Source organism: Diabrotica undecimpunctata, chromosome 4 (genome assembly GCF_040954645.1).
Source record: "Diabrotica undecimpunctata isolate CICGRU chromosome 4, icDiaUnde3, whole genome shotgun sequence".
Lineage (NCBI taxonomy): Eukaryota > Metazoa > Arthropoda > Insecta > Coleoptera > Chrysomelidae > Diabrotica > Diabrotica undecimpunctata.
The window spans coordinates 114,273,153-114,291,126 of record NC_092806.1 but is presented as its reverse complement, the minus strand read 5'-3'; the positions used below and the strand labels follow the sequence as shown (position 1 = coordinate 114,291,126).

General features: G+C 31.8%; 1 protein-coding gene across 1 annotated transcript; it reads left to right on the top strand.

Moving 5' to 3' along the window:
• Nucleotides 1-3,023: 3,023 nt before the first annotated feature.
• LOC140439869 (uncharacterized) lies at nt 3,024-17,974 on the top strand. Its single transcript, XM_072530037.1, has 3 exons — nt 3,024-3,069; nt 3,646-4,235; nt 15,933-17,974. Exons 2-3 carry the CDS (start codon nt 3,872-3,874, stop codon nt 17,501-17,503), a joined length of 1,935 nt encoding a protein of 644 aa, XP_072386138.1. The 5' UTR covers nt 3,024-3,069; nt 3,646-3,871; the 3' UTR covers nt 17,504-17,974.

Here is a 17,974-nt window from a genome sequence, read left to right as displayed (position 1 = left end):
TCATGGCTTAAATAGTTATGATTTTGACCTCACGACTTTGCTTGTCTTGGATGAGAATAGAAGAGGTTTTCCTGTAGCCTTTATGTTTTCAAATAAAAAAAAACAGCTATTCATGTCACATTTTTTTTTGGAAATAAAAAAAAATAACAGGTAAAATTACTTCTAAGGTTTTCATGTCAGATATAACTGATACTTATTTTAATACCTGGTGCTTTGTTATGGGATCCGTAGAAAAAAGACTGTTGTGTTCATGGCACGTAGACAGAGCATGGCAGTCAAATTTATTAAAAATAATAAATAAAGAGAAAAGGTCTTGGGTCTACAAAACCCTGAAATATTTTCAAAATTTACTAAACATAGATATTTTTAATCTAAAATTCAATGAATTTGTTCAAACTCTTTTACAAGATAATGATACAAAATTTTTGGAAAATATATCCAAACACATTACTTACCCATTACTAAGCAATGGGCACATTGCCACCGAATTGGTTGTGCAAATACAAATATGCACTTGGAAAGCTTTCATAAAACAATTAAATATCATTATTTAGAAGGAAAAAAATAAAAAGATTAGACAAAACTATTAACCAATTAATGCTCTTTATATGTGGTAAAACTGTTGAGAGAATAATTTATTTAAAGAAAGGTAAAAATCTATCTAAAACAGGAAAATGACAATATACCAGAAATAGAAACAGACATTTCAGAATTATCATCACAATTAGGTAACACTAACAATAGCAGTGATGATATTAAAGAAAAAATTAAAAACAACTGCCTACAAATCATGGAAAGAATTGAAAAAGATGATAAGTTAAGCCAAGAACAACTAGAGTTAATGTTGAAACACTCGAATACAGTTATTGCTTTAGCCTTTGTAAAACCAATCAATATTTTTGAAACAAGTAAGGATAGTTTAAATGAACCTGCTAATAAAAAAATTATTAAACAAAAATCATTCTGTTCAACAAAAAAAAAGAAGAGTCTTAAAAAGAACTTCTATTCAAAGGCTTCTACAAGCGAAAATGTTATTATAAATGAATTTGTAAATAATGAATTAATTATTTCAAAGGATTGTAAATATGATCATGAATATATTTAATTTTATAATCCATTGTACCATTCAATTACTATACCTAACCTAACCTTAAATGAAATATAAAATGTTTACTACCCTATGATATATTTTATATAAAACCTGCCATTTTTTAACGGATTATAAAACAAAAGTTTACCTTTTAAAATTTCAAATAAGACCGCGCTTTCAAAATTAATGAAATTGTTAAGCATGCGTAATGAATGGAATATTATACGCCAGTTAGGCGGTTCTATCACCTAGACCACAGACCATACATACTTCTTCTTCTTCTTCATATGAGTATGTATGGTTTGTGACCTAGACCTAACAAACCCAGTTACCCAATCCAACCTCCCAACCAACAGACCTAGTATTAGTGGTCTGTGGTCAACATACAACCAAAGAATATAGACACCGAACAACTTGTTGTTCGGTGACTTAAGCGTGCATATTCTTTGATACAAGATACAACCAAAGAATATAGATAGAAGAGCAGTTCAAATGGGCGATTTGGTTACGGTTTATACTTCAAAACACTCCTCCTGACGAGGGTGGCTGCATAAACTCAAAGCGTGGCGCCGTGGTGAAAATTTCATAATGAAATATGTAGTTAGGGAGAAGTGGGAAAGGAGTACGAACGGGTAACTGCATCTACGCCTAAACAAATTTCGATGCCATTGATTTGCAAACTGTCTTTTTTTTGTTGTTTCACAATAAAATCTTTATTTTGACGTGACAACGTCTTAAATTAGGTTGTGGCTCGGAGTCATTCATGAAAAAGTGTAACGCCCGCTCACGTCTGTTACAGTGAGTCACCGAACGAGAGAGAGGCCCGCCGGACCGGCGAATGCCTTGCGTCTCTCTCCCACTCAAACATGATCGGTCCGCTGCGCGCGCAGCACTAGAGAATTAGGCGCGTTGAATCGGTGCGTGCTTCCGTGCTTGTGTCTCTGTCTTTCTCGAGCGTTCTTGGCGTTCAAGACACATTACAGCAGAAACACTCCTATCCTCAACAAAATCACTCAAATAGAAATTAGTTAAGTTTACATGTACAATGTTTTAGTAAACAAAATATATTTCTATAGTTAAAATTTGTGCAATTCTTATTTTCATTCAATTCCTTGTTCCTATTGTGCAATTTAATAATATTCATATCAATAAATATTCTACCGAGAAAAAGACGTTGTCACGTAAAATCTTCGCCCGTAAAACCGACTTTACAGACAACCGATTTTTTAATATATTAAATTGTTAAATTTTTAATTTTAAAACTTAAAAATGTATGATATTTACAATATTCAAAGTATTTATTTTTTTAATTGTATAACTTTTAATTAAAAATAGGTTTGTTCCAACACAACGAAAAACCGTCACATAAGTTTTTATTATAATAACAACAAAAAGCATCCCTGATTTATTTTTGAAATATTTAACAGTAACTTTTAATGAATAGTATATGTGAAAGTTTTTACGCCGTATGGGTACTATTTAATCTTGTTTTAAAATAACAACTAATAGTATCTAAAACATCATTTTCACAATGAGTGAATATTGGTGAAATTATTACAATATAGTCTTAAACTGATTTATACTTAAGATTTGTACATATTTCAATTAAAAATTTGAATCATAATCATTTTTCTAAAAAGATTAATTTATTAAAAGTTAAAATAATATTATTTTCTCTAAAATTTTTTATAAAACGCAAAAATTTAATCCTATTCTACGACCACGCAGCATCAACATATGTATAAAAATATCTAAAGTTTCATTTATTGACCCACTCTTTCATATTTTAGAAGCAATAATAGAGCTGACACATGGTACAATGAAGAGCTGAAATGACCGCTCCTTAATGGTATGGTGGTGGTACCGTTCAAGGTTAGTAGATGTTAAGTTAAACTTAACATCTACTAATCTTGGGTACCGTTCGCGTCATAAAAAACTGGTACAACTCTTATTACCGAAATTCATGTTTTTCAAGTTGTGTAAGTTGATCTTGTCACATGTGTCATTCTAATTTCTAGGGGACTGTGACTGTTGCCAGTTAAACGAGAATATTATATGAAATCAGCTAAAGGCAGGGCTGTGTGACAGACCGCCAGTTTTGAGTATTCTAAAAACTAAAACATCGAGCATTCTCGATCAGTCAGTCACATTAAATTTGTTTAAACATGCATCCTAAAAAATTCTCATATTAATTTTGTAATTTTTCATTATCTCAGTTAAGTACTCATTCCTTGATTTGTGTTTTATTATAATTTATGAAAATATTTCAATTCAAATATAGTGATAGATTAAATCAATCTAGACATAACTTTAAATTATTATAATAAAACATTACAATGAGGAATTGGATTGTAACTGTCACTTCATAATCTACGTAGGATAAAGTATAATATTAGTTTTTGTTGTTATCGTTCAAAATTAATCTTGGTAGTTGGCCTGTGACTAAACTTATTGATACAAAATACAGTTCGTGTTCGGTAGGTAATTGAAGTAAAAAATTAGGTGTAGATGCATACCAGTTTTATATGACGGCAAGTGTACCACGTGCGTTCCAGCCGACTAACTTTTTGCCGACTTTCAAAAATAAAATAACAGTGAACAAGAACAATTCAACAATTATTCTATAAGCGTCTATATTCTTTGATACAACGTTCATTGTTCTGTTCATATATCCAATATCTATCAAACAACTAACAATACAATGAAAGTATACTAATTTAATTGTAAATTGTAAAAATACATTTTTGCCTATTGGAACCAGTCATTTGGTTTAAATTCGAAATGGAGTTAAGTGAAGATTCTATAAAAAGAAAAAACGTTTTAATATGTGACAAAAATGAATATTCTTTAGAGCAACATGTTAATGTACAAATTAAATCAGAAGTCGAAGAATGCACGTTTGAAAGTAATTACACAGATGATTCTCTATCAGATTGTTCGGCCCATATTAAAATAGAAGAACATGTGTTACATCATGAAATAAGTGACCCATTCCCTGCGATTACCATGCAAGAAGTTAAAACAGAAATCAAAAAAGAATTGGATGAATATAATTTAGAAATAAACCATGGGTGTGGTTTAGACTCGGAGAGAGATGTAACATTCCAGATAGGAGCCTCAAAGGAGACAGATGATGAAAAACCATGTAAGTATGAAAACAGCAAAATTACAAAAAAGTGTGTGAATTTGTCCACCACTTCAAAGGTAGAATTATCAACCGTGAATTGGTGGCCGATGTTTCTGGCTCTATTGTTGGGTGTTGATGCCATTATTTTAGTTACTTTTGACAAGGTGGTATACATTTCTTCTAGCTTGTTAAAAAAAACATTTACAAGGTTTTTAGTATCTATCTCAGAAACATATTTGCAAAAATCACCAAAGTTTAGCAAATTTTCTGGAAAAATTGCTGAATTTTTTCATTTCTAGCTTAAAATGTCTGTTTTGTTGTGTCAGAAGTTGTTTTATTACATTTTTTTGATAAAAAATTACCCTTACACAATTTTAGGTTTGTATTTAGTAGATTGGTTTATAAATTTAACAACTTTATTGACAAGTGAATTATATATGATTCAAAAAAATTAAATGGGCCACTAATACAACTATTTCTTGTGACAGTGACACTATTTCTTGTTTAAAAGATGATGTTGAAGTATGAAACAATTAAGAATATATTGAATTACAAGTATTATAAACATAGGGCCAAAAATGAACCTGTTTAGTTTTTGATGGTACTTATGTTTAGTGTTTTCATGTGTGTGTAGCCAGATGAACAACATTTTCACAGAAGTTTATTATTTCATCTTGGAATCTCTTCCAAGTAATGTTTTGATAGTCCTTACCATAGAAGTCTTAACCAGTAATAAATAATGTCACATATTTTGTTCTTCTACTTGCAGCACAGATAAACATTTACAGCTTCATTGTCAACTGCTACTCTAAATAACAGGTCACCTAGTTTCTTGTACTAAGTTGAAATTTTAATTACTGATAAACACAATTATGCAAGCTGGTTCGCAGTATCTTCCCTTTTTTTTGCATTATTGTGTTCAACAACTGAGTAGGTTTTATTTTAACTCCCATTCTATTTCTTCTCCACGACAAGTGCAGACCATCCTATGGATATCATTATAGTGTTAGAAATATTTTGGTCAATGTTTGGGGGATTGTGGAAACTTTGCTTACAATGGTTGCCATATTCACTAATAATGTAACAACCCATTTGAATCTGAGTTTCTCAGCAATATGCGTTTTAGAAAGGATAAAACAGATTTTGTGCTTCATTTCATATATTTGAAAATACTTGGGCATCGTATTAGATGCTTAACTTCACAGTATATTTTACATTAATAAAAGGCAGGTACATATTTGTTTAAAGAAGTTAAATGTTCATTATAAGAAAATATATTGGTTGATTGATGGAAAGTCTGGGCTATCCAAAAATAATAAATTAATGAGATACAAACAAATATTGAGAACAGTATAGACTTAAATATGGGTGGCATCCTTGAGACTGTACCAAACCAGTAATATTTAAATAATTTAGAGATTACAGAAAAAAGTGTTAAGGAACATATTTGATGGTTCTTAGTACATATGGAATGCAGACCTCCATAAGGACCTGAAAGTGGAAGATGTCAACAAAGTAATCAAGGAGATGGCAGCCAGTTATAAACAATGTCTCCATGAATAAGTAAATGTTCTGGGAATCTAGCTCAGCATTAGTGAGAAGAGTCAAAGGACAAATCAATTTGAGTTAGTTTATTGCAGTGTGTGTTAAAATCAGAGCAAATGTAGTTTATTTAAATTACATGCTAATTATTTATTAAAATGAAAATAAGGGGAAAATAATAATAGTATTATAATGTTTATTTTTTATTTAGAGTCTTCTAATAATAAAACTAAAAAACAATGAATTTATAATTTTATTTATTTAACACTTTAAAACACTTCTGGAACCAAGTGGAATTCTCTCGGTGATACTAGAATAGCTGTGGTTCGACCTCCAATTGAACATGTAGTATGTTTAATCAGGTGCATAGCAAGCCCTCCTGGAAGCTTGTTGGGACTGGAACTGGATGCTAATATCAGCAACTGAGCCCTCTTTTACAACTCCCAGTTGTGTAAAAGTGGCAAGTTATGATTTTCACTCTACATCAGTAACCATGGATTGCAACAGACTAGTAAGATTTTCTCCACCATTTTTTGGACAACCCTCCACTCCTATTGGTAGCATTCTTGCTTTGGCATGACTAATTTTTGCACCTTGGACTCCAGCACTTCTCTTTCAATTGAAGTAATGTTTCTCATAGATACATTTTGATAGTCAGTTTTTTCATGGGTAGTGTCTTTTGTTACCAGATAAAAAACATGTGATGCATTTTGTAGTTTCAAAGGTTTTTCGTGAGCCAGTAGTTGGTATTGCAGTTCTGCAACTTGACCAAACTTCTTTTGAAATATGGATGCCAATCCTGGTGCATCTTTAATACTGACTGAAAAGGTGTAGCCCAGTTAGTAATCATCTGGAAGTGTGAGTAGATCATGATTTCTTCAGCAGTACCATGATGTCTTGCTTACTGGTACCTCCATATGCCCCCATGAGTTCCTCAAACGTGAGGTCAGGTGCTTCTGGGAAATTAGTTACTTAGTTAGTTCTGGGAAATTAGTGCTTAGTTTACTTACTCTTCTTCATCTATGTTGGGGTCTACTTCGAATGGTGCCAGCCAGTTATGGTGTACTATCATCAGTTTTCCCCTCAGAATATTGCTTATTCAGTTGTTGACATTCTTGAATTTGTTCTTTGTGGGATGAAACACTCACATTATAATTATAGAAAAGAGTCTTCGAGGGTGTGGTACATCGCCTTCAAGCTTACAATATAAAATCCTGTGTTCCATGTTCAAGCTATGTGTGCTGGGCTCTGATTATATGATACCCGATATGAGTTGTAATTTGCTCTAAAACACCATGCTCTACCACGTTCGTGCTTAATGGTGCACTGCCTCAATGCTTAGGAATTAAGGTTTCTTCATCTGGGGTACCTGTGGAAAAATTTTCTTTCCGTGAATGTTCCTAAATTCAAAATATTTTAAATTATGTACTATTTTTTTAATCATCATGTACTTTTAATTCGGAGTATCAATAAGTAGATAAGCAAATCTATGTATAATTTATCTTCTCTAATTGAATGGTTTGCTTATATTAAGAGATTAATTGCATATAGTAATTTAATAATAATATACTGCATCTAATTTACATACCGTTGCACGTCATCCGCGTCATAGGCCGTGAGGTCACATGATGCCAACACGAAATATTTAGGCGGTAGGTGTGTTCTTTTTTAGAATCACTTTGCCGAGTACACTGGCATTACAGCCACTAGACATATTTTATTATATACGCGTAGAAATAATATTTAAAGATTTCTATTAATGTTAACTTAAAGAAATACACAATAATATGTTTCATTTAATTTGTATAAATGCATTATAAAGCTTTTTATGAAGAACATTTGTTCCGAACACACTGTAACTGTAATCGAACGAAGGAGATATTTTGGAATAAATTGGAAACATTTATTTGACAGTTGCAGTGTTGACTAATGTTAATAAGTAATGAAAAAAGTGTTGTTTTGTTTAAGTATTCCATTTTACATCTTTATTCGACGCATACAAGCGGCTCAAATTGTTTTTAACAAGATTATGTTTTAACTCTTGTTTTGGTTCTATTTATTTACATTAAATATTAATTTGTTTTGTTGTATAATCCACTTTTGCAATAATTATGTGACCTATTTGATTTAAAATGGATACAGGATTTTTTTATACTTTGGCAACTATGTCAACTTTGATCTCTGTCAATGATAATGACCTGCAACAGTAAGGGAATTAGATGGACTGTAGTTGTTGCTAATAAATAACTACGTTTGCTATGATTGGTCAGTGGGCGTGTCTCCTTATTTAAAATTTGGTCTTAATTTAAAATTTGGTGGGTTTCATGTTTATTAAAATGAAAATTGGGTATTGGTAGTAAGTGGATGACTTTCGCATTTTTAGGCTGACTATTACAGTTTTATCAGAAATGTAATTATTTTCCTTTTTTGATATGTAGGTAAAAATATATTCCAACTTTAGATTTCAAACTATTTAAACAAGTGTATTATTTCATTTTATTTTGATATCCTAGTGATGCTTTTTTATTAAATATCTAGGTATTATTGTTTTAATTTTTTTATTAGATGCTTTTTGTTTAATTCTCTATTATTATTTTTATTTTTAGAACCTTCATCATTATCATTATTTATACTCTTGGCTTTCTCCATGTGTGGTCAGCTTCTCATATTTTTTTCCTACAAACTTTCTATTCTGTGCCATATCAATGTGAATCCCTTTTCGACCATATCCTGACCAACTGTCGCTCACCACCTTTTTTGGACTTCCTCTTCTGTTTCTTCCAGGGATTAAACATATCTCCACTTTTTGTACGGGATGGTCTTCAGCTCTACATTGTGTATACCCTAGCCACCTTAACCTATGGTTTCTCTTTTTTTTTCAATAGGAGCCACACTCAAACTTTCTCTTTAATATACACATTCCTAACTGCATCTTTTGTAGTTGCTCTACTCATCCAATGAAACATTCGCATTTCAGCAATGTGCAGTTTTGTGTTCATTCTTCTTTATTACTGCCCAACATTCAGTACCTTACATAATAGATGGTCTTCAAGGAAGCCATATAGAACCTTTTAGTTTTATTGTTACCTTTCTATCACACAGCTCTCCACTTACCTCTTTCCATTTCATTCATCCCGCTCTAATCCTACCAATACAGCATCATCTGCGTACATAAAAACCAAGGATCTCCCCTTGAAGTTCAGCTGTTATCTGTCCAGCACGAATGAGAACAAATACGAGCTTAATGCGGAAACCTGGTAAAGCCCTACTTTCACTATTCTCACATATTCAGCTGGCACTCCTTTTGTACTTAGAGTCCACCACAGTAGGTTTCTGGTAACTCTGTCATATGCCTTATCAAGATTAATAAATATTATGTGCAAGTCTTTCTCTTTCAGTCTAAAATTTTCTATTAGCTGCTTTATAATAAAAATTGCTGTTGTGGACCTGCCTTGTATAAATCAAAATTGACGTTATTCCACTTTTATTTTTGAAACACTAAATTCTGTTGGCCTTTTTGGTTCAATGGCGAAGGTAAAACCACTCTAATTCTCGCCTAGGACCCAGTACATCCTGATTTAAAAATACAACTCTAATATAAAAGTAAATAACATCATTATTTAACATGGCTTTAAAATTCAGTAAGTATGCATACATATAATCCTTTTAAGAAATTTCACTACACTACTAATCAAGGAAAATCTATAATAATGTTAAATTAACTAACATTTTTGTAAATAAGCCTATACAACTATAATAAAAATTCAATACAGATACAAAACAAAAAATACTTGTGAGCTCCAACAATTATGGTTAATTAAATTTAATGTTTACTCAGTTCCTTTTTTTATTGGAACATTTTTCGCCTTAGGCATTGTTCTTTGAATGTCTTTCAGAAATTTGGTAAAACTTTCGTCATCTAATTCTTTTATGAAATTTTTTAAGTTTTCCATTTGCAGACTTCGATTGGTTTTTTCCTGGATAACATTTGTTTGTTTTAACTTCTTCTTCTTTTTAAAGTGCCCTCTCCTCAATGTAGGTTGGCTACTACAATTTTAAACTCTTCTCTATCTTCAGCTGTTCTTATTAGCTGTTCAAAATTTAGCCCTGTCCATTGTCGGATGTTTCTGAGCCACGATAGTCTTTTCCTTCCTAGGCCTCTCTTTCCCTCGATTTTTCCTTTCACTATAAGTTGGGCATATTGGTACTTATTATTTCTCAGTATGTGGCCTAGGTATGATGTTTTTCTAACTTTTACTGTGTTAAAAAGTTCTCTTTCCTTGCCTATTCTATGCAGCACTTCTTCGTTTGAGGTATGCGATGTCCATGAAATTTTGAGTATTCTCCGGTAGATCCACATTTCAAAGGCCTCCAATTTATTTACGGTTGATGTTTTAAGGGTCCACGTTTCAACTGCATATAGAAGAGTCGACCAGACGTAGCATTTTGATAAACGTAGTCGAATTTCGAGTTTTATTCAAGAATCACAAAGCAGTTTTTTTATTTTTTCGAAAGATTTTCTGGCCTGTTCTATTCTCGATCTTATTTCTAGATCAGGATTTAGGCTAAATCTATTGACCTGTTCTAAAATGTGCCCAATTGTTTTAACTTACCTCTGACAAATTCATTAGTTTCCTACTCATACCTGGATTTGATAGTTTCTCCCAAATATGGTCTATACATAAATCGAGAATAACTAATCCAAGCAATGACAGAGTTTAAATTAACCACTCAATTAATAATACTGGCAAAAACCCTAAAAACGAAAAGTAAAATTAGACCAGCGACACCTTGTCATGTATACTAATAAATACCACACTTAAAAAGATAATCAGACTGAAAACCAATCAAGCTAAAACGGATTATATATATGTAGGCAAAACATCAGGAAATCAGTGATCACAAAACCTAACTCTAGCATTGAAAGTATAACATTGAAAGTGTGAAAAGCTTTATATACTTAGGATCCCTAGTTACATGCAATATTAACATTGACGAAGAAAGAGGAAGAAGAATATTCATAGCTAGTAAAAGCTACCATGGCTTAATCAAGCAACTAAGATCAGGTAAAATTACAAGAAAAAACTAAATTCCAATTATATAAAACCTTAATACGACCAGTTATTCACATATGGATCTGAAGCCTGGACATTTACTAAAAGTGAAGAAAGTCAATTGGCTAATTCTGAAGGAAAAATCTTGAGCCACATATATAAACAAGTAATGTAAGTATGTAAAGAAGATATACCTTAGTGTTCTTAAACAGGCCAAGATCCAAAAAGGGTTGTATATCAAATAATGATGATAAAAAGACAATAACTTACAACTAGTTATTTAACCCTTAAGTACCGACGCGTAGTCTACCAGACTACGGCTGTTTTTAAAACTGTAATATCTACCGTAATTAATAAAATATTTAGTTTTTCGTCAGTATACTCTCAAATAGTATTAACACAAACGTATTTACCAAATATTAGAAATAGACCTCGAACTAAACCGAAATTATCCGACAATAAAAGTTAGGCGTAATATCAAAGAAGATAGACGCTTAGCGTCTATATTCTTTGGTTACACATTGGCTCCCAACTTTCGGAGGTCGTTCAATGGTTACACATTGGCGCCCAACGTAGGGTTCCCGTCCAAATTGGCGTCTATATTCTTTGGTAATATGTCAGACGATACATCAGTATGAGAGTAACTATTATTAGACGTGGGTTATTTGTTTACTGTTAAGTTGTGATACTCAAAAGTGGTCAAAATGAGTAATAAAGCATTCCTCAAAGAGTGTGCATTTTATGGATGTTAATTATGAAAAAACAGTTACGAAATGGTACGAAGAATGTGATAGTGTGGAAGCGAAATAGAGAATGCAGAATATGATTGTGCTATCGAAAGTGAGCAGGATACAGCATCTGAAATATCGGAAGAGAGTGGCGAAGACGAAAATATTGAGTAAGATGACTCATCTAATGAAGGTAATATTTTCGGAAAAATCGTTTTAAATGGGCGGCGCAAGAAGTTATATCTACACGAGGGAGAACTTTGAAACATAATATAGGTATAAAACTTCCTGTTCTAAAGAATTCTGCTCGTCCGCTTGGAAATAATGCATCCCCTTTAGATGTTTAGAATTTACTGTTTTCTACTAACTTTTCTACAGAGATGATTGAGCAAATTATTCACTAGACCAACGCTAAAATCTGTAATTATCTGGAACAATACAAAAAACTGATAGAAGTGAAATTCGTGACACGGATTTGATTGAAATGAAAGCATTTTTGGGTATGCTAATTTATACTGCCGTTTTCAACTCAATCATGAGTATATTCGCACCATTTTTGCTACGTATGGTACTGGAAGAGACATTTTTCGGTGTGTTATGAGTAAAGATCGGTTTGCTGTGCTGTTAGCATGTCTTCGTTTTGATAATCAACACATATATTCAGTTGGTCAGACTATATGTTTCGATGGTATGCTATTATAGTTAGTTTTCGGGGCAGATGCAAATTTAAAATGTTCATGTTCAACCATGAAAAAAAAATAAACAGAGTGGGAATAAAAAAATTCTTTTCTACCAAATAGAAAGAAGGAGATAGAAGCACCCTATATGGTTTTACTGAACAGATGACATTGGTGTCATATGCTGGAAAAAAGGAAAAGCTACAATTCTTATATACAATTGTAGGTATATATTACATCAATGCATACGTAGTTCATCAGGCATACAAAGACAATCCTACAATATCGGAAAAATCTAATTTTCTAAAACAATTGGCAAAACAGTTAGTTGAACCACATATGCGAAGACCTAGAATTATATTCCAAGAGAAATAAAAAATAAATTTGTATACGTCGGGTATTAAGTATTCAAGAAACAACTGCGTCAGATCTTATAGATGGCGACATCTTGGAAAAAAGAAAAATAGGCTCGATTTGCCCAAGTAAAAAAAACGAATGACTAAATACCTTTGTATTTACTTTTAATAACTTACTTTAATTTATAATGTCTGCCTAATTTATAATGTTTTAATTTATAATTTACTTTTTCAAGTATGTGTTTACTTCATATACATTTTGTTATATACCCTAAGAAGTTTTATAGATCTATATTAGTTAATAATAATTTATAATTATTTTTTTACTGTAAACTTTTTAAGTGTTACACTTGGTTTATATTTTTCGGTTTCCAAAGTAATATTTTTTTTTTCAATTACTTTGTGTTGATTTTTGATATTTATTGAAAATATGTTATTGCAAATGAATGTAATTAAGAAGATTAAAATATATTTTAACTGAATTTCACAAAAAACATGCAAAGAAATTATTTTTATTTGGGGTAGTCTCACAGACGATATGTCAGTTATTGTGTTCCAATATTTATATGTCAGTACTTAAGGGTTAAGAAATGAAAGTTGTTGATTTCTGACAAGTGTAAGATTTATTACACGAGGGAGTACGGTAAGGTTTAATTAAACCAGTAAATTTGCCACATAAACCACTACCACCACCATCACCTTCATAACAAAATTAACTTAAATGTAGAAAGCAAATAACTACAAACTTAGCAGATACAGTATTTAAAAATGTTTATCGTATATTACATATCAAGGAATGAATGTTGATTCTGCTAAGAGTAAAGTTTGTTATATGAGCCACACAAGAATAAAAATTTACACAAGGCAAATTGGAGTAACTTTAATTATATTTGTCAGTTATAAAAAGTGTTTACCTTCCTTCTTGAATAAGGAAGCATAGTTCTTGTTAGCGTTCCATTCCTGAACCTTTAATTTTGTTGCTACCATGTCATTTTGATCTCGTTTTTGTGAATAGGTATTATACAAATTTGTAAGATCTTTACATGTTAATAGGGCAAGTCTTTATATTTTTGGTGTTTCCAATTTTCTAAAATTTTACTGGGTGGTACCTCAGATGTTAACTTCTACAACATTTTTTTCTTATGCTTTTGACAGATACATGGTTATTAATTCTCCTGTATGTCCAGCATGTGTTTTCTAATAACTGACGGAAACTTGTCCTGGATCTCTCAGTTTGCAAATGAGTATGGATGGGCACACTTCTTTCAGTTTAATTGATCCACCAGATTAGTCAGTCCTAACTGTATAGTTGGGCTTATATCCTAAAGATAGAAGTATATGTTTTAATTATTGCAAGTAAAGTATTGGTTACCATCATTGTTAATTATGTTACATAGTATAATGTCTTATGTTCCTTTGTATGAACTGTTTTATGCTGCATAACTAGTATTGCCGAAATGCAACGAGACTTAGACAGTCTTGGTCTTAGTCTTGCGCCAATACACCTGATCTAGGCCTTGATCTTGGTATTGTGCTCTCGGTCTTGGTCTTGCAGCATAACTGAGCTATCTATCATATCCCAGGGGAATCAATCTGTTTCTTTATAAATGTTTGCATTTAATAAGCTTAAATGTGCTAAAACATGGTTAAAACACAAAAAAACCAAATTAGTGACATAAACTTGACTGTATTTTAAAGAACATTATCTGTCTAGAAAGAGATTGATGGACCCTCACCTTATATGAAATGGAATGAAAGAGATCTACATTTTGCCATTTATTTAAATAAAAAACTAAATGCAATACAAATTAAATTACAGAACAGTGCGCAATAGCTTTGACATTACTCTTACTTTATATCAATTTTTTGGCCAAGAATTAATACAAAGTAATACAGTTTACTGAACATACCCACCATTTATATAAATAAAAATACTTTTAGTTACCTCGTTACTTTAAATATGTCGGTATTTTGTTTACACTGTAGCCGGCATTATCTATTATTGATTTGTCTCATTACTTTTGAATATTAACCGCGCTCTTTCAGCAAATTTTGTTTAACCGAATGATCTCATCGCACACTCACCAGAAACGATGTTTAGTCTTAGGCCGATAAGATTTGTGGTATTTAGATTCCTCCTAACTAAATTATAATAAGGGAAAAAATTGAATTATTAAGTGAGTGTCCTGAACAGTAGATATGCTAACCTTATTATATTTTTTATCAGCTATCATATTACTTTCGGCGTCACAACGCAAGATTATTTTATGATTAGAGGGCGGCTATTCTCAAAATCTGGAAAATTAATTTCAGATCGAAGAAATCGTCCGCTGGGATATAATGTACAAAATATTTTATTTTTACATTGTAATTATGATCTCTGAATATGTGTCAAATATGTCAAGTGTTTAATTAATTAATGTTTTGATTCGCTATGTATGTTTATGGTATTGTTCGTAATGCGCATAAGTCCAATTTTCCAAATTTTTATTACATATTTTTTTGCGTCTTATAGAGTCTAAGCATATACCCGAACTACTATACTTCCTAAAAAGACTTAGCAGGCTTAGCCTTGTTCTTGCTCAAATCTTGCACGGCCAGTCTTGGTATTGGTCTTGCTAACATTAGGTGAAAATGAAAAAACAAGACCAAAACCGATTTTGGGCAACACTATGCATAACTTGTCTCAATTTTTTGCATATCTTCACATTTTTAAATATTTTAAATATTGCTGCAAATAAAGCCACCAAATACATTTAATATCATGGTATACTTATTATAATGATGCATTACACAGAAAAGTACATACATAACTTCAAAAAATTAATCAAATCAAATGACGATGAAGACCAATCGCAGCAAACGTAGGCAGTTGGATTTAGTGTAGTCTCATGCTAAATAGTAATGTTCTGTGAACACAACTGTCACTAGAAAAATATACCCGACCAAATACGTGGCAAAATGTAATTTGGATGGACATGAGCTAAGAGGGCTGAAGTACCGCATAAAACAAACAGAATCAGCTAGAGTTATCATAAGCATCACAAAAAAATGATACAGCAAACCCACATTAGAATATATAACGTATACAAATACGGCGAAACGGATTTCGCTAGGTAGCATCCAATAGTTTGGACGACAAAATACTAACAGATGACCTTTTAGAGTGCAGAATACGCCGCCTTCCATAAAATGATATAATTCGTTATCCACCTGAACTTCTCTCATAGTTTGGTTTTTATTTTGTTTATTTATTCTAGAGTTGTTACATTTTGTTTATTTATTCTAGAGTTGTTACATTTTGTTTATGATCTTCACTTTTTGCATACAAAGTTTTATAATGTGATTTTTATTTTAGGTATACGTCAGAACGAGATTAAAACGAAATTCGAAAGGACATTTGTAACACATAAACAGGAAAATTCGTACAAGTGTGAAACATCTTTGAAGAAATTTACAGCAATGGGTAATTTAAAAAGGCATTTGAAAGTGCACACTGGAATGACTTACAAGTGTGAAGTCTGTTCTAAACAATTTAGTCAAAATGGTAATTTGAAAATACATTTAAGGATACACACTGGCGAAAAGCCTTACAAGTGTGAAATTTGTTCTAAGCAATTTAGTCAAATTGGACATTTGAAAAAGCATTTAAGTATACACACTGGTGAAAAGCCTTACATGTGCGAAATTTGTTTTAAGCAATTTAGTCAAGCAGGAACTTTAAAAAATCATTTAAGGATACACAGTGGCGAAAATCCTTACATGTGCGAAATTTGTTTTAAGCAATTAAGTGACGCAGGAACTTTAAAAAAACATTTAAGGATACACAATGGCGAAAAGCCTTACAAGTGCGAAATTTGTTTTAAGCAATTTAGTCAAATTGGACATTTGAAAAGGCATTTAAGTATACACACTGGCGAAAAGCCTTACAAGTGCGAAATTTGTTTTAAGCAATTTAGTCAAGCAGGAACTTTAAAAAATCATTTAAGGATACACAATGGCGAAAATCCTTACATGTGCGAAATTTGTTTTAAGCAATTAAGTGACGCAGGAACTTTAAAAAAACATTTAAGGATACACAATGGCGAAAAGCCTAACATGTGCGAAATTTGTTCTAAGCAATTTAGTCAAATTGTACATTTGGAAGAGCATTTAAGAATCCACACCGGCGAAAAACCTTACAAGTGTGAAACTTGTTCTAAGCAATTTCGTCAAATTGTACATTTGAAAAAGCATTTAAGAATACACACTGGAGAAAAGCCGTACAAATGTGAAATTTGCTTTAGGCTATTTACTCAATCAGGAACTTTGAAGAAGCATTTAAGAATACACACTGGAGAAAAGCCTTACAAGTGCGAAATTTGTTGTAAGCAATTTCGTCGAAATGAATATTTACAAAATCATTTAAGAATACACACTGTCGAAAAGCTTTACAAGTGCGAAATTTGTTCCAAGCAATTTACTCGAGATCAACATTTGAAAAAGCATTTAAGGATACACACTGGCGAAAAGCCTTACAAGTGTGAAATTTGTTTTAAGCAATTTAGTCAAATTGGACATTTGAAAAGGCATTTAACTATACACACTGGCGAAAAGCCTTACAAGTGCGAAATTTGTTTTAAGCAATTTAGTGAAACAGGAACTTTAAAAAATCATTTAAGGATACACAATGGCGAAAAGCCTTACAAGTGCGAAATTTGTTTTAAGCAATTTAGTGAAGCAGGAACTTTAAAAAATCATTTAAGGATACACACTGGCGAAAAGCCTTACAAGTGTGAAATTTGTGGTAAGCAATTTAGTCAAATTGGACATTTGAAAAGGCATTTAAGTATACACACTGGCGAAAAGCCTTACAAGTGCGAAATTTGTTTTAAGCAATTTAGTGAAGCAGGAATTTTAAAAAATCATTTAAGGATACACACTGGCTAAAAGCCTGACAAGTGCGAAATTTGTTTTAAGCAATTTACTCAAGCAGGATCTTTAAAACATGATTTAAGGGTACACACTGGGGAAAAGCCTTACAGGTACGAAATTTGTTTTAAGCAATTTACTGAAGCAAGTACTTTGAAAAAGCATTTAGGGATACACAGTGGAGAAAGGCCTTACCAATTGTGAAATTTGTTGTAAGCAAATTATTCGAATAAGTAATTTGAAAAAACATTTGAGGTTGGAACGCACACTCAGGGAAGTTCTTAGAAGTGTGAAATTTGTTTTAAGCAGTTTACTGAAAATGTTACATTATCGAAGCATTTGACAACGCCAACTAGAGATTAATAGTTAAAATATAAAGTAATTCTAAAGTAAATAATGTGTACACTTATTTATGAAATTGGTGGTCCCTTGATTGATCAATTTTAAAATAAAACATAAAAATACAACAGTTTATCCATTTCCACAGAA

Bases quoted from the DNA above. Each gene is read 5' to 3' on its own strand.
- LOC140439869 (XM_072530037.1), top strand. From the start codon at position 3,872: ATGGAGTTAAGTGAAGATTCTATAAAAAGAAAAAACGTTTTAATATGT. The intron at 4,236-15,932 runs GTAAGTATGAAA...TTTTTATTTTAG, and splicing joins GACAGATGATGAAAAACCAT to GTATACGTCAGAACGAGATT.